The 21879-nt window shown below is 37.7% G+C and overlaps 2 protein-coding genes across 3 annotated transcripts; one reads left to right on the forward strand and one right to left on the reverse strand.

The window, feature by feature from the left end:
• Positions 1 to 1038: 1038 nt before the first annotated feature.
• On the reverse strand, positions 1039 to 7145 carry prr15lb (proline rich 15 like b). The gene is made up of 2 exons (XM_017695870.2): positions 6861 to 7145; positions 1039 to 1914 (listed from the first exon to the last, which is right to left on the reverse strand). The coding sequence occupies exon 2, from the start codon at positions 1877 to 1879 to the stop codon at positions 1550 to 1552; it is 330 nt and encodes a 109-aa protein (XP_017551359.1). The 5' UTR covers positions 1880 to 1914; positions 6861 to 7145; the 3' UTR covers positions 1039 to 1549.
• A 2731-nt stretch (positions 7146 to 9876) lies between these two features.
• On the forward strand, positions 9877 to 21627 carry cdk5rap3 (CDK5 regulatory subunit associated protein 3). Of its 2 annotated transcripts, none has more exons than XM_017695933.2 (14): positions 9877 to 10050; positions 11411 to 11456; positions 11620 to 11751; positions 12172 to 12272; positions 12362 to 12410; positions 12927 to 13105; positions 18138 to 18274; positions 18523 to 18667; positions 19616 to 19723; positions 19850 to 19931; positions 20075 to 20163; positions 20542 to 20747; positions 21145 to 21316; positions 21506 to 21627. In XM_017695933.2, the coding sequence occupies exons 3-14, from the start codon at positions 11670 to 11672 to the stop codon at positions 21569 to 21571; spliced, it is 1416 nt and encodes a 471-aa protein (XP_017551422.2). In that variant the 5' UTR covers positions 9877 to 10050; positions 11411 to 11456; positions 11620 to 11669; the 3' UTR covers positions 21572 to 21627. The 2 variants fall into 2 exon arrangements, with proteins under 2 accessions (XP_017551422.2, XP_017551421.2); XM_017695932.2 differs by lacking the exon at positions 9877 to 10050 and adding an exon at positions 10609 to 10735.
• Positions 21628 to 21879: the final 252 nt, after the last annotated feature.

Here is a 21879-nt window from a genome sequence, read left to right on the forward strand (position 1 = left end):
CTTCAGGGCTTGCCAGCAGATGGCAGTGTTGTACCAATTGACATTACAATTTCACAGTTCAGCAAACAGGAGAGAAGTTAGATATGTCAGATAATATATACATATCAGTACGTACTGTTTGTCTTTGTGGTGGTTTTGTCACTTATGGTTGTCCTAGACATAAGACAGGCAATGACAAAGTACATTTTTATCTTCACTTGCACTCAATATTTTGCTTGTTATATATTAAAACATTAAACATGTCTATTATCTGATTTTTAATAAAAAAATATTTATCCTTTATTGCATTTTCCTTCCCACATCATCTGTGGTGACTCATATGACATTGTCAGTTAGACACTGAAGCAACTACATTAACTAAAGTTAAAGAGGGTTTTTCAAAAATTCTGCATAATTGCATCATTAAAATGTAAACAAAGTCATCCAGAGCAATTTGATGTGAAATGCTGTGTTCTAGAGAAACTTACTCAATCAGTGGTTCACAGTGGTGATGACATCCAAAAGGTTCATTGCCCCTACAAGCTGCCTCGTTTTAACCTGTTTCACGTAATGATTATGAATTTGTGTGAGACATTATTTTATGATAGTTTTGAAGTTTTGGCATTAAGCATATTTTAAAATGCATTCTTGGCAGAGAAGTACAGTACTGTGCGAACGTTTTAGGCATCTAAGCAATTTTTTAACAATTTACCTCAGTGAGTTTATCACAATATACATTAGAATAAAGTCATATTCATAATTCAAATAAACATAGAAACAATAAAAAGTAATAAGAATTTCTTGGGTGCATATTTTTCCTTGACACCTTCACAGCCACCACAGACTTGTTAATATCATCAATTACATCATGAGCTTTTTAACTACATATTATACTGGGTTTCCTCGAGGAGAGGTTTGAAAATGGTTAAACAAACACACACTAACAGAAAACCACTGTTTATTATTTATATAATTATTAATTAATATTCTATACATTTTGTTTATTCAAATATTAACACTTTTAATCAGGAAATAAACACATAATACACAAATAAATAGATTTTGAAAATGTGTCTTGGGTGCCTAAGACTTTTGCACAGCACTGTACATATAGTGTATTATAAGGCATTTTTCCATATTTGACTACTATTTTACCATAATCAACATTACATATAAAAAGTCACAAGGCACGTAAGTTCCCTGGTTGTTTTGGATAGTAAATAAAATGGCTGTATTTGCATTGTGGACATCACAACCCCTAGTTTGATTAGTTTCCCTACAATACACCATTTCACATCTAACCACTTTGTTTACACCATAATAACTAAAAAAAAAGTATTCTGTGGAATTCCCCTTTAAAAGTACCAAAAATACCATATTTAGTAAGATATTACTTTTCAAATATTCTTAAGATTGAGAAATCATCTAATGTTTTAATCAAAATTAGTCCCCATAAAATAAAGGGAAGCTTTGCAGCAACATATCAGGCATTATTTAACCCTGTGTGTCTTTCTCTCTTAATGCTAATTAACAAATAGGAGTGTTTGTATCTAAAAGATAAGAGTGTATGCTACTTCTCTACCACATGGTTCTCATCAGTCCTGTTGTACTCAGGGAAAATAGTGGGATTTTCAGCAAGAGTGGCTCGAATCCGCTTTTTCTCTTTGAAACGACCAGAGTGTGAGACTTTGACATGACGGCCTTTGGTGGCAGACTTGTCCACAATCTTCTCCAGCTTAGAATCTAGCTGACGGTCAATGTTATCTGTGCAGATAGAAGGGCTGGACAGTTCTTTATTGCCGTTGTTACTGCCATATTCAGGTGGGATCTCATACAGGACCTTGGACTCGGAAGACTTCTTCCTCAAGAAGGTCAGTTTCCACCAGGCAGGTTCAGCCATGACACATGCAACTGTGCAAGATGAGCAGCGTGGGCCTGCAATACAGAGATGATTTATGGCTTAGGTTTGAATAAAACTGAGCTTTACTATGAGCATTGATTGCTGAAATGCCATCATCAGTGTTCTTTAAAGGTGAAAAATCTGTGAACTGAAATTTCCCCCTCACCCCAAACAATTAAATCAGCCAAGAACTTTGCTTACTTAGTGTTTCCTCTGGACCTATGAGATTCATGTAGCTAAAAAGTAACAGATGTCTATCATCCATATTTTTTATCTGATGGCATAGACTTTTGTTATACAAGCGTTTTAGCTCCAGCGTAAAACTAAAAAAGCAAACTTTGCATATTAAACATGCCTTGGCTGATAAGTTAAACTGTTCCTTTAATCCAGTACAGCATATTCTTGAACCCACATTGGATAGTGTTCCTATACAGTGTACTTTCTTAAAATGTGTCAAATATGATGTTAACACATCTATGGGTTTAGAAGTGGGCCTTTCTAGGGTCAGACTGTTTCAAAGTGGTAGTGATGGGAACCAAAAGTCCAACAAAATCCACCTTATGTAAAGCTATTACTTTAAATCAGGGGTGTCCAATCGTATACTTATATGACTGAAATGAGTTGATTGAAGAAGTGGAATCAGATCTGTTTGTTTGGAATGAAAACCTGTAGCCACATCAGCCCTTTATGGATAAGATTGGGCATCCCCACACTAAATGGTTCTGATGCCTGAGACATTGTTTTAAAATAGCTTTGAGCTTGCACCTATAGGAGCTAGTTGTACCTCCCATCCCAAACCCATGAACTTTAATATGGAGTTGCCCCCTCCCCCTTTGGCTATAACAACATCCACAGTGATCTTAGTCTTGTGAGCAGCAGCTGAGCCGTGGAAACCCATTTCATTAAGCTCTCAATGAACAGTTCAAGTGTTGATGTTGCAGTTTAGCAGTTATACTAAAATGATAAGACAGAGGATAAGCATTTTTTTCAGCATTCAGCTATCTCGTTCTGTGAGTCTGGTTTACCAATTCAAACTCTTATTTTCCATTTCCATTTCACAGTAATTGCACTTACAATTGACCAGGGCAGACCTAGCAGGGAATAAATTTTATGAACTGACTCAGCATGATCCATTCCATTTCCAGTGTTTGTTTTCAGAGATTGCATGGCAATTTGTTTAATTTTATACACATGTTGGTAGATGGTTAAAACACCTGAACTCAAAATTAATAAGTAGTGGTTCACATACTTTTGGCCATGTAGTGTACATGCATGGTAGTACATGCAGAGCATCGTGAGGCAAAATAATCGCAAATTTTTTTTTTCACATTTACTACATTCCACTGTTTTACCATTATCAATATTACTTAAAAAACTCAGAAGACCCTTGTATGTTCACTGATCATTTTGGATTTTTAATCAAATTGCTCTATTTTCACTGTGGACATCACAACTGGTTTCCTACCACCAAGTCAGCAAGTATCCCTACAATGCACCATTTCACATCAAGCCACTCTGAAGGATCTCAGATATATAATTATGGAGAAGTTTTGAATAATCAGTCAAATTTCCTTTCAAGGAGAACACATTTTGTGCTACCTTCATACAATCAGTGTGTTATCATGTCTAATGTAGAGATGTGCTGTGTTCTTGGGGGCTAATTAATCAACACATCATTGAAGTGGACTAGTTTTAAGTAGGTCACACTGTTGTTATGGCCACCTGACTCAAATAGACCACCCTATGTGAGGTGTATGAGGTGGTACAATTGTCTCTATCCTCCTTTCAGTGATTAAAAGAGAACATGAGGAGGACACCTGATTCTCCCGCTTGACTGTTGAATTAATGAACAGCGCCAATGGATCTTCTGTCTCTCCTTTGAGATGTGAGATGTACCAAAAATACATACACACAGCCTTCATTGTCATAGTGATGCATCTTAAAAATGTGTGGCAGGTCATTACATTGTCACGTCATTGTCAAGACTCCATGCATGCATCTGTGCAATAATAGCCAGTGTAAACATGGCAGACCCACAAGCGCAAGCGCTGGATGGTAACAATAGCAGAGGACTGATAAAGAGAGGGTTTTGCTTCTCCCTCAATGCTGGCCATCAGGGTGTGTCCCTGAGTCACTAAACTACTTTCTCTCTGATAACATAATACACTGGATAGTAATAGATTCATTATCAGCCTCATGGTTTGTCAGCATGGTTTATTATATGGGAGTTTAGACTGTTTTTACTATGCAGTAAGGAGTGAACTGCCATGTGAGCTTGTTTTATTGCATGATGCAGCAACATGTGACAATGCTTTGACAGCAAGTTGGGTTCAATACAAATTTATGGCTTTGAGGAACAGAGTATCTTCAAAATACTGACATCTGATAAAACAAAAAGAAAGCCATAGAAAGAAAAATTGCATTGCCATGTATGCCAAGTGAAAAAGGGTTCCTAATGAAAATCCCAGCATGTTTTTACAGAATGTTCAATTTGGCAAATTAATACCTATGAATGGACACATGCAACAGCTTATCTCACATGGTGTTGCCAAATGTAGACAACCATTCATATTTTAAGTTTTTCATTTTTCAAGAGAAATTTCTAAGGATAACGAAGAAGAAAGTCAAATGAAAATAAGTTTCTAAAACTGGAGTCCAAAAAATCTAAAAAGACAATGAGAAAGTGGACTCTATGCAACAACCATGCAACGCCTGGTAGACCACAAAAACTGTCACTGTCACAAAAACAGTACTTGAAACTTTCAACATTGAGAGCGAGGCTTCAAATTGAGCTCTATTTTATCTTCAGATCTGAACAAATCCAAAGGTCCCTTTGTTTATCCCTCCACTGTGAGAAGACAACTCAACACTATTCTAAAATAGTCTAAAATAAAGTGAAGCTGAAAGAAAAAATTACTGAGCAAAGGAAAAAAAATCTGCAAACCAAACTAAGAAGCTGTTGGTGATCTCAGAATGGACTCCAGAAACATTGAATGTGTTTGGGATTACTTGGATTGTGACAAGCAAAAATTGCAACCAACTTCTAAGACTGAACTTTGAAAAAAAATATCCTGCAGATTTCTGAAAAACTGAAAGCAAGTCTCTTCAAAACAATGGAAGATGTATTAAAGGTGACAGGTGAACAATGAATACTGAAAAAAGACATTAGATTTAGGTGTTAATGCATCTGCGTTATTTTCTCTTAAATATCTTAAATATGCTTATTTCCTGATGAAAAATGTATAACTTATACATAATGGCCACTTTGATTGGAAATCAAATGCCTGGAAGGTGGCCTCTGAGGTTTGCACAATGCTTTATATTTTTATGATAAAATACACCAACGTGTGACAAGAGCTTCTGCTTCACATTAGGTTGGACAGCATCTTCAGGAGTATGCATAAACATGAGATACATTTTCAGTTTTGAGGCAATGCATCAAGACCTAAAGACTTTTCCAAAGTGTTTAATTTTGCCCGTTGAACGCTGGCTAGGTCCAATTGCCCTGTAATTAGACAATCAAATTACGTAAAAGACACGCACAACAATAGATGTCACTGATCTCCTGCACTTACATAATGGCTGGGCTCATTTACCTAAAGCAATGTTTCTGTTAGAATCAACACCTTCCAGCCATTGTCTGTCCTTAATTGAACTTATTTCTGACCCACTAATCTTCAGATCTCTTGGAGAGAGTCTTCTTTCACATAGAGAAGTCACTGGTTTTGTATTCCTGAGAAGGGCAGTAAGTCCCTGACTTTGGCAAGAGTGCCATAAGCCAGCTAAAGAACAGTGACTAATGCGTGAGAAAGACGCAGTGTAGATTACAGTTTAAGAACAAATCAGGGACTTTGGTCAGTGATCGCCTCATGCAAATTTGTCATTTTAACACCATAATGTTATACAACTATTAATATAATGTGGTAATACAACACCATGTTCTGTCTAATTCACCTATAATACTTCTGCTGGACATCGGCATGACTACACTAGCCACCTGTAATGAATCAAAATTATTTTATTTTGTCTGAACAGCCTCAAAGAGCACAGAGAAGGTACGCCGTGGCCTCTGTAAACTTTGACAATCAATAACCAAGTTCAAAGCCTTTGGGTGAAACAATGTTTGAACAAGGGAAAGGTTAGCCCAAGGGCAGCCAGGCGCAGCACTGTGCAGCACAGTTACGGTGGTGTTCCATTCACCCGCTGGGCAGGGCTTTCATACCACATAACTTCTCTCTCACCTGGGAATTGCGCGGAGAGTAGCATGGTTACAGTGAGCTTTCATACAAGAGGCCTATTCCGTTTCTATTTCTCCGACTAAGCTGTTTCATTACTTTAGAAGGAAAGTGATCTTCCATGACCACTTTGCCGCAATGGCTGTTGTCCCATTCCTCTCCTTTTCATTTGATGATAGCATCTGACTCCTCTTGAACAATATAATCTCCTTAAATGAAGCTTTTAATAAATGCTTTGGCTTCAAGTTGAGTTCAAGATTGTTCTCTGCCACTGAGGAATAGAGCATCTAGTCAACATAACTTCTAATGAAATGGTATAGTGCAATAGGCAGAAAAAGTAAAATACAAAACCAGGTATACGATCTAAAATAGAGTTCCTTATAAAAAAAAAATAGGATGTTCTAGTCGTATGTTTAACTGGGCAAACAAATGCTTATAAACACATACATGCATCAGCTTATTTCAGATGGAATTAACATATGTACATTTAAAGCTTCCTAAAAGGTTCTTGGCTTCAACATATAGTTCTAGGAAAACAGTACAGAACCTTTAGATTATATGGAGCTCCAAAACTTTGACAGGTTTCTTCACACTTTTACAAAGTCCTTTACAAAGATCCATTGAAAGTGGCTCTTCTCTGGCAGTAGTCCAAAGAAGTCTTTTTGGCACTTTTGTTGAAGATATTTTAGTGGCCTACAATTCACTAGGCAGTCACTTAGAGTCATTTGAGTTATTTTAAGATTTACCTGATTCACTGGTGATCCTGTTTCAGATGGATGAAGGTCCACAAGAAGTTGGAAGTTGCACTGATTCCCTACCAGCTGTTTCCTGTCATGTCTTTCCTTCTCCTGTGAAAGTTTCTCTGTCAAGAACTTCGAAGCTTTGTCACTTTTCCCTGCTTCTTCCTTAAGAAATCTCAGTGGGATTGGATGCTTTCATTTGGTGTCAAAGTGTTGTCAAGATCTGCCTATGCAGCCTCGCACATGTCCTGCAGTCTGAGCTGAACATTAGGGGCAGCCCTTTGCAACCTGAGTAAATGTTACAGCCATGTGAGTGAAAGGGGGAGGGCTGCATCCATCAGACTGAACCAATCCTGTGGGAGTGTGATGTTGATTTAAAATTTGCATAGTAAATGAAAACGGTACTCAACTAAGACGACGCACTTTTAAGTTTTTTCCTGACATAACTAAAAAAAAAAAAAATTTATTTCTCTCTCATCAGCTACACTCTGCTTTGGAAGTCATATTAAGGATTTGCACTCAAGAATTATTTTCTTTTAGCCCAGAAGACAAAAAGCAGTTTCTTTGAACATGATTTTCCACTTTAGTCTGTTTGTTGGTGGTAGTGGCAGTGTGCAAATCTCTGTTTCTGAAAAGCACAAAGTAACGCAGATGTTAAAGAATCTTCAAAGCATATGTTTGCAAACACATGACTTGATCTTCCTGTGACTTTTCCTACAGAACCATGCAGCAACATTTGTGATCCTTTACTGGGCACAGAAGACCAAATGCTGTCCATTCCATCTTATTCTGTAAGCAAGATCATAGAATATTTCAATATTTTTTATGCAAATGAGGTTAATTTGTACGTTTAAAAGGTAAATCTTATAACTAAGCATACCTCTTTGAGAGAAAGAAAGAACAGAAGAAAGAAAGGGGGAAAAGAAAATGCCAACTAACCACTTGAAGAGGAATTTGACTGATTTCGAAAAAATTCTGCATAATTCACTTGTTACGATGTGAACAAAAGTCATTCAGAGTGGTTTAATGTGAAATGTTCTGTTCTAGATAAACCTACCCAATCAGATCGTTCACAGTGGTGGTCTGAAGTAGATAATGCCTCTAAAAGCTCCATCACACTTCATATGTCATCACACGAAATGGTAATGAATATGATACATTATTTATGACAGTTTTGAGAAATCTTTTGTCCAGAATTTTTTTTTTCCATAACTCATGCCAGGTACAAGTGATGTGTTATAAGGCAAAATAACCCAAAATAAACATTTTTAAAAAGATTTATCACAATATTACCATTATCAAAATTCTGAAGATACCAGTCAGTTAACTGGTGATTTTCAGTAGTAAATAAAAAGGCTACATTTGTGATATTAAGGCTCATGGTTCCTATCACTGCTGTAAAGAAAATAAGTCAATACAGTTCCCTGCTATGTATCATTTCGAATCAAACCAATCTGAATGACTTTGTTTACATCCACATCATTGAAATATAGACATATTTGGGAAATTCAATTCCCTTTTAAGATGTAAAGATAATAATAAACACCATTCCATTCTGTCTTAGCCTATGCATAATTCAGTCTCTTCCATCGCTTGTTATGTAAGGCCACCGTAGTGCTGGCACTCATAGTGTTTTGCGTGATGTGGAGAAATCACAGGCAGATAATAGATCTCCAGCTCTGAGAAGGGAATGTTTGCCTCCTGTTCAAATGTGTGGAAATGTGTGGAGTTGTTCCTCTTAACTGTTACAACCCTTGTGCTTCACAAGAGTCAGCAAGACTTCAATTATTTCAGGATTAAAATCGTGATTTATGTGCTACATAATGTGCTAGAAATGACCGTAAAGGCGTTGTGACACTCTGAACACCTCTTCAGAGATTCCGACAAGTTCAGATTCAGACAAGCCACCAAATGGACCTCTACTGACAGTAGCTCCAGCTACATACAAGCAGTATGTTGAATGTTGTATAGTGTACTGGTAAAACCACCCAGACAAAGAAGCTGGCAGCTCTAATACAGCAGACCAAATGTCTCTTTGTGAACTTGATATAATAAAGACGCAATGTAAGTTTACACACTCTCCCATGAGCGTAAGTGTGTCTGCATCATTTAAATAGATTCAGTCCAGCAAAACAATAAGGAAACAAGAAAGGGGGAATTGGATACTACTGTGCACGGCAAACTTAAAAGCCTGGTGGAATTCTTGACCACGCTAAGCTCATTAGCCTTGCACAGAGCTATAATTCATACAGACAATGCAATGTTCAAGCACAGACATGCCCAAAATATGGAGTACTGACAAAAATATTTTCCACAGAAGAAAATGTTTGTAATGAAATATATTTGGCAAATGGGATCCTCCCAAAGAAAGAAAGAAAGAAAGAAAGAAAGAAAGAAAGAAAGAAAGAAAGAAAGAAAGAAAGAATAAACATGGTACATGGAGGAAACACATTATTAACTGTACAAACAGAACACAAAATAAAACTGGTCTATTGAGCTACAGTGAAATACTCAGGAAATGCTCAGTTCGCTGTTGAACTGTCTGTAGTCTGTAATGATAACCGGCCTTGTGTCTTGTAACACTGTGGTAAATGCTTAGAGGACAATGCCACCTTGTGGAAAGTTTAAGTATGCAGTTTGATAAATCTGATTGGGCTGTTGAATTTGGTCCCAGCAGTACTCTGACTAGCTCATGCAATTTTCCCTCCTGCAATCAGATGGGCTGTTTTTAGATGCAGGCCTGTAGTGTGACTGATTAGTTGAATTTTTTTCCATCAGCACTCAGCAGTACACTATTTCCCATCCTACAACCCGAGCAGCTTGTTGAATTTTCCCTCCAAATTTAAATATGTTTTGAAAGATATATTCATATTTCAGCCCCTTTGGTTAGCTGAATTTTCTGTCCTGTGATTTCATTGGATAATTGAATTTCTCCACCTGCTTGCTGAATGGCAGGTAATTATTTTCTCTTATGTGATCTAATTGGTTAGCTACATTTGCCTGGGTTTGGCCTGGATAGTTGGTGTGTACTCTGTGCATCTGTGAATCAAGAGGTGAAAGGGAGTGAACTAAAGATTGCATGATTGCAAATGCAACTAGCAGTAAGCTAGTCAGTGGATTGTGAGAGGGGAATTTTCAACAACCCAGGGAAAATTAAACTGGGCATCGAGATTGTAGGACAGAAAATTGAACTAAGGTAATCAGATCACAGTGAGAAATGTGCACAATTTTTTTTAAAAAGCTAAGAATGGAATATTCAACTAGCCAATTAGAGCTCAAAAAGAAAACTGAACTAGCGAATCAGATTACTGGACAGGAAGTTATAGCCAATCAGAGTGCGGGATAGAAAATTGAACTAGCCTTTACACTTTGAGTGTGTTTTCAACTCAAATTAATGTGTTTCAGTCTAGCGTGGTTTGCATTGTCCAGAAAAAGGTTGGTGAGAATAACTCCACAGTTTCAATGGAAAACTAAATACGCAGGTTTATTTGAGAAACATGCACTGTGAGATCGACTTAATTTGGAAATGACACCTGTTCTTTTTTGTAACGTTTTTTAACGTAAAGCTAGCATCTTTTATTTTGACAAGTCTAAGGAGCTTCCGTCTTTTATGTTGACAAGTCTGCGGATCCCCTCGCTGAACAAACCAGAGTTCTGATTTGCTCACTGCGGAGACCGCGTCACTATCGCTGTTGCTCATTGGTGCTTTCAGAGTGCTGTGTGTGTTTGGGGCGGTGTGATTGGTTAGCTGAGTTACTGGTCAGCGTTACGTGTCAAAGTAAGCGAGAACTGCAGGAGAAGTCTCCGAGCGAGGTGGAGATGTAGCTTACTTTACAGCGGGTTTATGAAAAATAGAACACAAAAAACGAGATACCATGGAGGTAAAGTGAAACTAATAGCACACTTTAGTTCATTTACGTCTACAAGTATGTACGTTTAATGTTCTCTAGCTTTATTAGACTACATTAGCTGTGTTTGCAAGCTAGCTTCACCAGCTACTAGGTTACCAACTTGGTTTCGGAGTAAATGCAGGACTTTAGCTCACAGGTAGCGGATTGAGTAGCGGTTAGTTCGGTTTAAACTAGATAAAAGGCCGTTGCATGACTGACTAAGTAAAACTAGGTGAGATACGTTTTATTTGTAATTAGGGTTCATACCTTCCAGCTTTGTTTATGCACACCAGCTGTTCCCAGGTTGGTGTAGTGTAGTGGTTAACACCTCTGCCTTCTACACTATAGACTGGGGTTCAATCCCCACCTGGGTAAACACCCTACACTATACCAATAAGAGTCCTTGGGCAAGACTCCTAACACCGCCTTGGCCTACCTGTGTAAAATGATCAAATTGTAAGTCGCTCTGGACAAGAGCGTCAGCCAAATGCCATAAATGTTATAATCTTATTTGCAAGAGTGGTAGTTTGGTAGCGTCAGCTGGCCAGTTAACTATTGAGACTGGCTGTGTTTATTCAGTAAACTGAGCCTTATAAAACACCATAAAGCTGCAGTGCTACATAACTTGCATGATTTTTGGAAAAACACCTTTCTTGTTCTTTTCAGAACATTCAGAATCTCCCCATCGACATTCAGACCAGTAAACTCTTGGGTGAGACGTCCTTTCTTTTTATATTAAAGGTGTGAAAAAACTTGTAGTGAATATGTGAGTAAGTCATTTAGTAAGTCATGTACAGCAAATGTCAAATAACTGTATTTTTCACAACCGTAGCGTTTAAATTGCTTCCACTGTGTTTCTCTCTTCAACCTTTCAGACTGGTTGGTGGATAGAAGGCACTGTTCTCTGAAATGGCAGAGTGCAGTGATGGCCATCAGAGAGAAGATTAATGCTGCTATCCAGGATATGCCTGAGAATGACGAGATCAAACAGCTGCTCTCTGGCTCATGTGAGTAATTCTCAGGTCAGGTTAAACTTCATGGTTTAATCTGTTATTTCGGACAACCTGTGTGTAGGCCATGAACTAAGTGTTAAGAAATGCCTGGGTTCATATGTGTGTTGCGCCAATCAGAAAAGGTACACCATGTAGTTTGTGTTTTTATGCTTTAGCCCACGGGTCTTGACTTTCAGTCCAGGAGAGCCAGTGTCCAGCACAATTAGGCAGTTTCACTGTGCAAACGCTACTACCTGACCTGATGATTAACCAATGAAATCCATCAAACTGTGCTGGTGTCCAGCCCTCCTGGACATGAGTTATAGATCCCTGTTATAGTAACTTCTTAAACACTTTTGCTGTTGCATAACACCTTCATTTTTAATCAGTTTTCATGAAATAACAGATGATGACAAGGTTTTTTTGTCATTGCAGACATCCACTATTTTCATTGTCTAAGGATAGTTGAAATACTGAAAGGAACAGAAGCCTCTTCTAAAAATATATTTGGCAGATATTCATCACAAAGGATGAAGGTGATTCTATGGCTCTGTCAGTGTATGTGTCTATACACATGAACTAGTTTGTAAAGTATGCTCATTTTTATTTTGTTTATTGTCAACAGGACTGGCAGGAAATAGTATCATTGTATGAGAAAGACAATGTTTACCTAGGTAAGTGATGATCAAAGTAATCACCCTCTGTGTTAGGCTTGTCGCAGTCATTACGCAATTTGCCTGATTGCAGATGTTTTTCCCCATTTGTTAACTTCCACATTCATGTGATTATATCATAATAAATAGAATATGAATGGATGAATTGGGTGTGTCATCTGTTGGTTTGAGGCAAAAACATGCAAATAATGAATAGCAGAAAACACAATTGTTGAAACATGTCAAAGATCTTACAAAAAAATAGTGAAATGTCCAGTTCAAGTTGTGCCTTGAGCTAAAATAAACATGCATGTGTCAGATAAGCATGACAGCTCATGATCCAGTTTGTCCACTTTAGGCTTATACTTTTATAGTTATGTACAATAAACAAAAAAGATTGTCAGTCACAAATATTTAAATGTCACTTAATCATCGGCTAAAATTTCATGATCAGGACAGACCTACTCTCTAAGCATACTGAACACTGACATGTACCGTCTTTTTCGTGTGATGTGATATGCTGCTCTGTGTGTCCAGCGGAACTAGCCAGTCTGTTGAGCCGCAATGTGAGTTATGAGGGTCCTGCTCTGAGGAAGCAAGTGGCTAAAGTGCAGCAGCTGCAGCAGGAGCTTAGCAGAAAAGAGCTGGAGTGCCAGAGTGGAGCTGCAGACATGAGGGAGCGTTATTATGTTTCCTGCAAGCAGTATGGCATCGTGGTGAGCTTTCACTGGTTTGTCTTTTCTCTGAAATCAGCAAGTAAGCACAAAAACAGTACAGACTTTCTGCTGTATTTGTACATATTTTTTTTTATTTGACATTTTGCCATACAGCCTGTGAAATATGTACAGTAACAGTTTTCTTCTATCACAGTTGGTGAATGTCTGTTCAGAACAGAAAATGTAAATTTAGTACAGAAAAGTACAGATTTCTTTTGTGGATTTTCAGTTTAATTGCACCATCTTGAAATAAAATGTAAGGTTGCATCAGCAATCTGTTTCGTGAATGATGGTGAGCTAATTGGCTTCACCACTCATGCAGTTTAAGAGGCTGAGTAGAGGAGAGTAATGGCTTTTATAGTCATTACTGCAAGTATTTTTTCAGCTTTTTCAGTTTCAGCTTGTCTTTAGCCTTCTGGCTGCAGAGGCTTCCTTCCAATAGTCAATCAGTGACTATCAGAAAATTGATCTTTTGTGTATTTACACCATGTGGTTTATACTTGCTGGTTTTGCAATGAAATGACCAGAAGAGTCTGTTTTCTGATTCACAGTGTATAGTACAGTATATATTGGCCATCTTGTATAGCATGTAGCTTTTTAAATAGTTTTTGTGTCATAATGTGTTACAAGCAAACAAGGTTCATTTTCTTTCCATCCACTTATTCCTAGTCATTATCCTGCTTAAGTTTGTACTTGCAGTGTTTTTTATTTGCAGTTTGTGTCCGTGAATAGGTCTGGGCAATCTGAAGAAAAGAAATAAATAAATATTACCCAATATTTTCTTGTTTTAAAAAAAATCCCATTAGCTGCCCCATTAATTAATTAGCTCAAATGACGCATGTTTAGCAGCAGAATTTACCCAGAAATTATTGCAAATAATGGTAAAGCTGTTAATAAGCAGTAGCAATAAACTTGCATAATATTTCAAATGCAAAACATGCAATTTGCTAGGCTTTAAGTTGCAAACTGTCTCTCTTGTATATGACTGCTAGCATGCTAAAGGCTACACAGCTAACAGCAAAAATAAAGGCATTAAAACACTGCTCCACATCAAAGTTTGTGAAGCCAGACAAAGCAATTATTCACAAATTTCAAAAAACAATTTCAAGAATGTTATGTTCAAACTTCTCAAAAAGTGCATTGCAAAGTTTGCATGGCTAAGTCTGAGTGGTGAGTAAAATTGGGCAAGAGCACGTTAAAAAAGTATTGAAATGGGCACATGCATTTATGAGATCCTTCTTGTGAGGGTTTGTGGCCTTTTGCATGTTAATAGCGCTCTCCTGTTAGAGCAACAGTAGAAAGCAACATGTCCATGTGCTTTGCATAACCACTTATTAATACCTTACAGCAATCAATAACTTTACCAGTAATAAAATTAAGAGAAAAACGTTGAACGCAAATGTTATTTCGCATGCTGTTTAAAATTAAACAAGTCTACTCAAAATGAATTCTCTGACAGTTTTCTTGCCCGACACAGGGAATCAGTGATCAGTAGTAAGTAACCGTATCACCCAGGCCTAGCTACAAAGCATATAAACTTAAAGTAGCAAGCATCTCTCTACCATTACTAGCAAACATTTTGTTAATTCAAGATTCAAGAGTTTTATTGTCGTATGCACAGCAGAACAGGCAGTTACACTGTCCAATGAAATTCTTACTTTGCTGTTCCTCCATTCACCAAATATAATCTTAGTATAATCTTGGAAAATAGAAAAAAAATAGAAAATATAAGAATAACACTAAAAACAATTGTTTTATGTGCAAAGTTGAAAGAAAAATTAAACTTATGTGTGCATGTAGAGCAGCTGTTCATAAAGTGCATGTTGCAAGTATCAGATGTAAACAGTAGTGTTCTGCCCAGTATCAGATGTAAACAGTAGTGTTCTGCCCAGGAACAGATGTAAACAGTAGTGTTCTGCCCAGGAACAGATGTAAACAGTAGTGTTCTTTGTAAGGAACAGATGTAAACAGTAGTGTTCTTTGTAAGTAATAGATGTAAACAGTAGTGTTCTTTGTAAGGAACAGATGTAAACAGTAGTGTTCTTTGTAAGGAACAGATGTAAACAGTAGTGTTCGTTGTAAGTAATAGATGTAAACAGTAGTGTTCGTTGTAAGTAATAGATGTAAACAGTAGTGTTCTTTGTAAGTAAAAGATGTAAACAGTAGTGTTCTTTGTAAGTAATAGATGTAAACAGTAGTGTTCTTTGTAAGTAATAGATGTAAACAGTAGTGTTCTTTGTAAGTAATAGATGTAAACAGTAGTGTTCTTTGTAAGTAATAGATGTAAACAGTAGTGTTCTTTGTAAGGAACGGATGTAAACAGTAGTGTTCTTTGTAAGTAAAAGATGTAAACAGTAGTGTTCTTTGTAAGTAATAGATGTAAACAGTAGTGTTCTTTGTAAGTAATAGATGTAAACAGTAGTGTTCTTTGTAAGTAATAGATGTAAACAGTAGTGTTCTTTGTAAGTAATAGATGTAAACAGTAGTGTTCTTTGTAAGGAACAGATGTAAACAGTAGTGTTCTTTGTAAGTAATAGATGTAAACAGTAGTGTTCTTTGTAAGGAACGGATGTAAACAGTAGTGTTCTTTGTAAGTAATAGATGTAAACAGTAGTGTTCGTTGTAAGGAACGGACGTAAACAGTAGTGTTCGTTGTAAGGAACGGACGTAAACAGTAGTGTTCGTTGTAAGGAACGGACGTAAACAGTAGTGTTCGTTGTAAGGAACGGATGTAAACAGTAGTGTTCGTTGTAAGGAACGGATGTAAACAGTAGTGTTCGTTGTAAGGAACGGATGTAAACAGTAGTGTTCGTTGTAAGGAACGGATGTAAACAGTAGTGTTCGTTGTAAGGAACGGACGTAAACCGTAGTGTTCTGCTCAGTAACAGATGTAAACAGTAGTGTTTTTTGTAAGTAATAGATGTAAACAGTAGTGTTTTTTGTAAGTAACGGATGTAAACCGTAGTGTTCTGCTCAGTAACAGATGTAAACAGTAGTGTTTTTTGTAAGTAATAGATGTAAACAGTAGTGTTTTTTTGTAAGTAACAGATGTAAACCGTAGTGTTCTGCTCAGTAACAGATGTAAACAGTAGTGTTCTTTGTAAGGAACGGACGTAAACAGTAGTGTTCTTTGTAAGGAACGGACGTAAACAGTAGTGTTCTTTGTAAGGAACGGACGTAAACCGTAGTGTTCTGCTCAGTAACAGATGTAAACAGTAGTGTTTTTTGTAAGTAATAGATGTAAACAGTAGTGTTTTTTGTAAGTAACAGATGTAAACCGTAGTGTTCTGCTCAGTAAAAGATGTAAACAGTAGTGTTTTTTGTAAGTAATAGATGTAAACTGTAGTGTTCTTTGTAAGTAACAGATGTAAACCGTAGTGTTCTGCTCAGTAACAGATGTAAACAGTAGTGTTTTTTGTAAGTAATAGATGTAAACAGTAGTGTTCGTTGTAAGGAACGGATGTAAACAGTAGTGTTCGTTGTAAGGAACGGATGTAAACAGTAGTGTTCGTTGTAAGGAACGGATGTAAACAGTAGTGTTCGTTGTAAGGAACGGACGTAAACCGTAGTGTTCTGCTCAGTAACAGATGTAAACAGTAGTGTTTTTTGTAAGTAATAGATGTAAACAGTAGTGTTTTTTTGTAAGTAACAGATGTAAACCGTAGTGTTCTGCTCAGTAACAGATGTAAACAGTAGTGTTCTTTGTAAGGAACGGACGTAAACAGTAGTGTTCTTTGTAAGGAACGGACGTAAACAGTAGTGTTCTTTGTAAGGAACGGACGTAAACCGTAGTGTTCTGCTCAGTAACAGATGTAAACAGTAGTGTTTTTTGTAAGTAATAGATGTAAACAGTAGTGTTTTTTGTAAGTAATAGATGTAAACAGTAGTGTTTTTTGTAAGTAACAGATGTAAACAGTAGTGTTTTTTGTAAGTAATAGATGTAAACTGTAGTGTTCTTTGTAAGTAACAGATGTAAACCGTAGTGTTCTGCTCAGTAACAGATGTAAACAGTAGTGTTCTTTGTAAGTAACAGATGTAAACCGTAGTGTTTTTTGTAAGTAATAGATGTAAACAGTAGTGTTCTTTGTAAGTAATAGATGTAAACAGTAGTGTTCTGCCCAGTAACAGAGTGTTCTGACAACAGCAGAACAGTGTATGTAAGGTGAAGTTATTCAGTGCAAGGTTGGCCAAAGTTAAACCGGTTCTGAATGGGAGGGAGGAAGAGGTAGTGATTGAGGTGTTCATAAGTCTGATGGCCTGTGAATAGAAACTGTTCATCAGTCTTGTAGTCCTCGTCTGCCTGAAGGTAGGCGTGTGAAGAGTCTGTGCTGGGAGTGTGTATTGTCCCTGATTATGTTGTGGGCTGTCTTGTTGAACCTGGTGTGATAAATGTCCTGTAGCGAGGGGAAGGCTGCTCCTGAGATGGGCTGTGTAGTTTTGATCTCATGCTGGAGAGCCTTTCTGTCCTGAGCAGTGCAGTTTCTATAATGGTGGTGCACAGGCAGTGTGAAAATGATGCACCATGTACTGCAGTTGCCAGTTTTATCCTAGGGGCTGGTGTGGCTTCAGGTTTTCATAACAACCAGACATAAGCTTACCTCATATAACTTACTAGTTTTTTGAAGATTCAGATTAATTTGTGAAGTAAATGGAATCAGTTATATTTCTGCTTGATTGGAATAAAAAAAAAAAAAAAAAACTGCAGCCACACTGACGGTTTGAGGTTAAGATCGTTGACCCTTGATAGCACACTGTGGCTTGTGAGATAGTGGGTTTTAAAGGGACTGATAATGAAACCAAGCAAAATTGACATACATACTTACAGATTTTCTTCTGTCATATTTGTCACCGAGAACTTTACTATCCCATCTTTACAGAAATTATTTTCAAAATTAGAAGTCATACAACATTCAGGTTTTGGAGGCCAGTGTACAGCATAGTTTGGTGATTGCCCATAATACACCTGATTCTAGTTATCTGTTTTGCAGCAAGCAAATCACCATACTGTACTGTGCTGTACTGACTTTTTCAGGGAGAGAATGTGGCAAGGGAGTTGCAGGCACTTGTTAAGGATTTACCTGCAGTCCTGAACGATACAGGCAAACAGGCTGCCTGTCTGGAACAAGCCATACAGCTATATACAGCTTTCACAAACTTTGTCTCTGATTGGTGAGTACCATATTGAAGACTCTTGGGGGATTAATACTCAAATTAATACTTGTTTTCAGGAAAATCTACTGTTACTCCCTGTTATTCAGTGTTTTCTGTTATACATGAAATGCTTGGTTTTAAAGTTTGTTGTCACAATGAATTTTAATCTAGGGTAGTGTAATAATATTGGACCTAGTGACCAGTCAAAGTTTTATATTGTGATAAAGTATCATCTAAATACATTATTATATGTTATGTCTCTTCAGGTCTGAGCCAGTTCTACCTATGCTCTCATTTGTTCAACGGAAAGGAAACATAACAGTGTACGAGTGGAGGACAGGAAGCACCCCAACGGTTATAGACAGACCTGTGGTAGAGGAAGCACCACCCGACACTGTCACAGAGGAAACAGTGAGTTAGGCATTAGAGGCCATGGTCAGTGTTAATCTTGCCAGCAAAATTAGTGATTAAAATATTTATTAAGAAGACAAGAAGACAAAACATCTGTTCCATAATGGTATTAAAAGGGATTTCAGTTCACATTATTGATGATGAACATGAGAAATCTAATCACAGACATGCATGGCGTCCATAGTCATGTCTGTCATTGCCAGAAAGCTCAGTTGGTAAACATCATGACAGTAATGCTAATTTAGCATTAGGGCCCCTATACAGTTTTCATTATGTTGGCTCCCAGCTAGCACTGATTACTTTTCCACACTGTAAATAATGCTACTTACAGCAGGCCCAGCTAAAGAACAGACAAGCTTGTAACTGCCATACAAGTTGCATTCTTTACTTTGTATGTTTCAGTTTTACTGTAAGTCTGCATCTGAACATTATTGGAGGAACTCGTTAGCCTGTTTGCTGGCTGACTGAAACAATAACTTGTCCAAACACAAGTGTCAGACAGGCTATACAACAAAGGTATAGCTGTGGTTTTATAGTAACTGTTAGCTAACTAATGATTTGTAACATTGTTTGGCAGAATGACCACAGCTGTTAAGCTAGCTTTCTAATTTTAGCTGGTTAATTAAAACTAGTGGCCTGCACTGTTAGTTACACAAATTTGTAAAATTTAAAAACATATATATATATATATATATATATATATATATATATATATATATATATATATATATATGAAAAATATTTCATATTTGCCATTCAGTTAAAAAATAATTAGTCTAATTTGACTAATATAGGCTTTTATCAAAAGACGTAAAAAAAGAATGTTGGCAGTTGTTTTTTTGCCTGTGAACTGTGTGAAAAGTATAAAGCTCTATTATTTCAATTATTGTTTGTGTATGTGAAATGTAAGGGTGCTTGGATGTGTTTGTGTGTATTACGTCCCATAAGATTGACTGGGGTGATCTGAGCATTGGGGTGGGTGCAGAAGAGGTGAATTTTGGGATCACAGTTGAGGACAGTGTGGACTGGGGCATCACTCTTGAGTCTGGCAAAGAGGTAAGTGCACAAACAGTAATATTTTATCCCCTGCAGCTTAACTTCCAAAGATGTGTTTTTGTCATTGAAGCAGTCTTATGATAATGTATGGTGTTTTTCAAAATTTCTTTTTCTCATGAACTATAGGAAGCAAGTGCTGGTGGTATTGATTGGGGTGAATCTGAACCTGGTGCAGTGGAAATAAAAGTTGTAGATGCAGGCACCAACTGTAAATATGTTTTTTTTTTTTTTTTAATCTGTAATAAAATTCTCATTTTGTAGCTGCGTAACATTTGCATAATAGTGCTGATTTTTTTTCTTCACCATTTTCCTGCTCTAATGACCCACTAATGACCCAGCTTGGGTTTGCAGGCCCTGAAGGTGTTGCCAGAGGTGAGGATGCACTGTCTGTGCTCGAGTACCCAAAGACACGTAGCCAGTTTGTCGATGAATTGATGGAGGTAATTCAGCTCTAGCTGTTAAATAATATATGAAAAGTATTTGTGGTTAATGGAGTGTAATAATGTTAAAGACCACAATCATCCCTTGAACAAATTTGAGACCCCCACGTCAACAAGATAGTTCCTATGCACTTTTTCCCCATAAACCCTCTTTTGTTTGTTTTGCTGTGGATTGATGTGTTGAGCAAAGTAGTCATACTGGGGGCGCTTTTTTTGATGTATTGCTTGGTCGAAGTTAAAAATATTTCTTGTGAATCCCTTAAATCGGTTTCCCAGCTGTTATGATGGCTAATCTCTGCTGGAAATGTAGAGACTGTTGTGTATGCTAGTGTCTGTCTTGGAGTCTGACTCCTCTCCTGTCTGTGTTTGGCTGGCTAGTTGGAGCTCTTCCTGTGCCAGAGGCTGAGTGAGATGAGTGAGGAGGGGGATATGGTGGCCATGAGCCAGTTCCAGCTGGCTCCCTCTGTCATCCAGGCGCAGACAACCCAGCGTGTGCAGGCCATGCTGGCAGATGTGCGCCGCCTCCTGGAAGGGCTGACCTCGCTTCGCATGCAGCATCTGTTCATGATCCAGGCATCGCCACGGTGACTGCTCATACATGCATTTACTCATCTCTCTCATCTTGGTAGATCTGCATGTTTGTCTGTGTTAGATCTTGGATGATAACATATTGAATTAATGTATTGAATGTCAGTACTCATAATGACATCCAGTATGTGGTTTCCCCATATCAGTCCTGGGAAAATGGGATCAGTTCCCATGCTCAGTCCTGGGGAACCACTGCAAGTGGTTAAACAGTTCAGTGTTTTCCCAGTTCTGACACATCTGAGGCAACTCATTTGCTAATTACCATCCCCGTATGAATGGAATCAGGTGTGCTAGAGCAGAGAAGACCGTGCAGAGTGGTGCATCCCTGCAACTGGAATTTGGATTGTCAGCAATAAGTCTTCCTCACAGATGATTAAATTGGCTCTGTTTCAGCTATGTGGAGCGTGTATCTGACATGCTGAGGCAGAAGCTGAAGCAGGCTGATATCTTGGTGCTGAAACGTGCCTCTGTGGCTGAGCAGAGGCAAAAAGCTCTGGAGGAACAAGCCAAGCTAGAGCCACGCATTGACCTGCTGGCTACTCGCACTAAAGAATTACAGAAACAGGTACCATACCTTACTGCTAAGAGTTTTGCAGGGAGGACACTGCTGAGTGAAGTCTGAGTCATTTAGTTTGAGTCAAGTAGATTCTACCGTCTTATTTGACAGGATGATGAAGACAAAGTAAACACAACTTTTCAAGAAACAATGTGACAAGTGCATGTGAACATTTTTGTCTCTCTCTTTTTCTCACAGATTGAAGCAGACATCTCAAAACGGTATAACAACCGTCATGTCAATCTCATGGGTGTTATGGTGTAAACTGTATTTGCTTCAACAGCATCACTTTATAAATAAATATTTTTAATTTAAGTAGACACATTGTCTCCCTTTGTGCACACTTTCACCATTTGTCCAGCAGAGTTCCCCACTGGTCAGCATGATGTTTTTTTTTTGTTTGTTTTTTTATACTGATTAAAGAATTGCTGCGTTTTAAACTATACAGTCTAGTCTGAAGGATAAGAGGGGTCCTACCCCACCCCTGTTGTCAATGCAACAAAATACTTCTATTTAAGCAACACTGCTCCCTCAGTGCTTTGTAAAATCTCCCAGCAGCCTTTGGTGCTCCA

This window comes from Pygocentrus nattereri, chromosome 13 (assembly GCF_015220715.1).
Source record: "Pygocentrus nattereri isolate fPygNat1 chromosome 13, fPygNat1.pri, whole genome shotgun sequence".
In the NCBI taxonomy this organism is placed as follows: domain Eukaryota; kingdom Metazoa; phylum Chordata; class Actinopteri; order Characiformes; family Serrasalmidae; genus Pygocentrus; species Pygocentrus nattereri.

Bases quoted from the DNA above. Each gene is read 5' to 3' on its own strand.
- prr15lb (XM_017695870.2), bottom strand. From the start codon at position 1,879: ATGGCTGAACCTGCCTGGTGGAAACTGACCTTCTTGAGGAAGAAGTCT.
- cdk5rap3 (XM_017695932.2), top strand. The intron at 12,411-12,926 runs GTAAGTGATGAT...CTGTGTGTCCAG, and splicing joins GAAAGACAATGTTTACCTAG to CGGAACTAGCCAGTCTGTTG. The intron at 21,317-21,505 runs GTACCATACCTT...TTTTTCTCACAG, and splicing joins CTAAAGAATTACAGAAACAG to ATTGAAGCAGACATCTCAAA.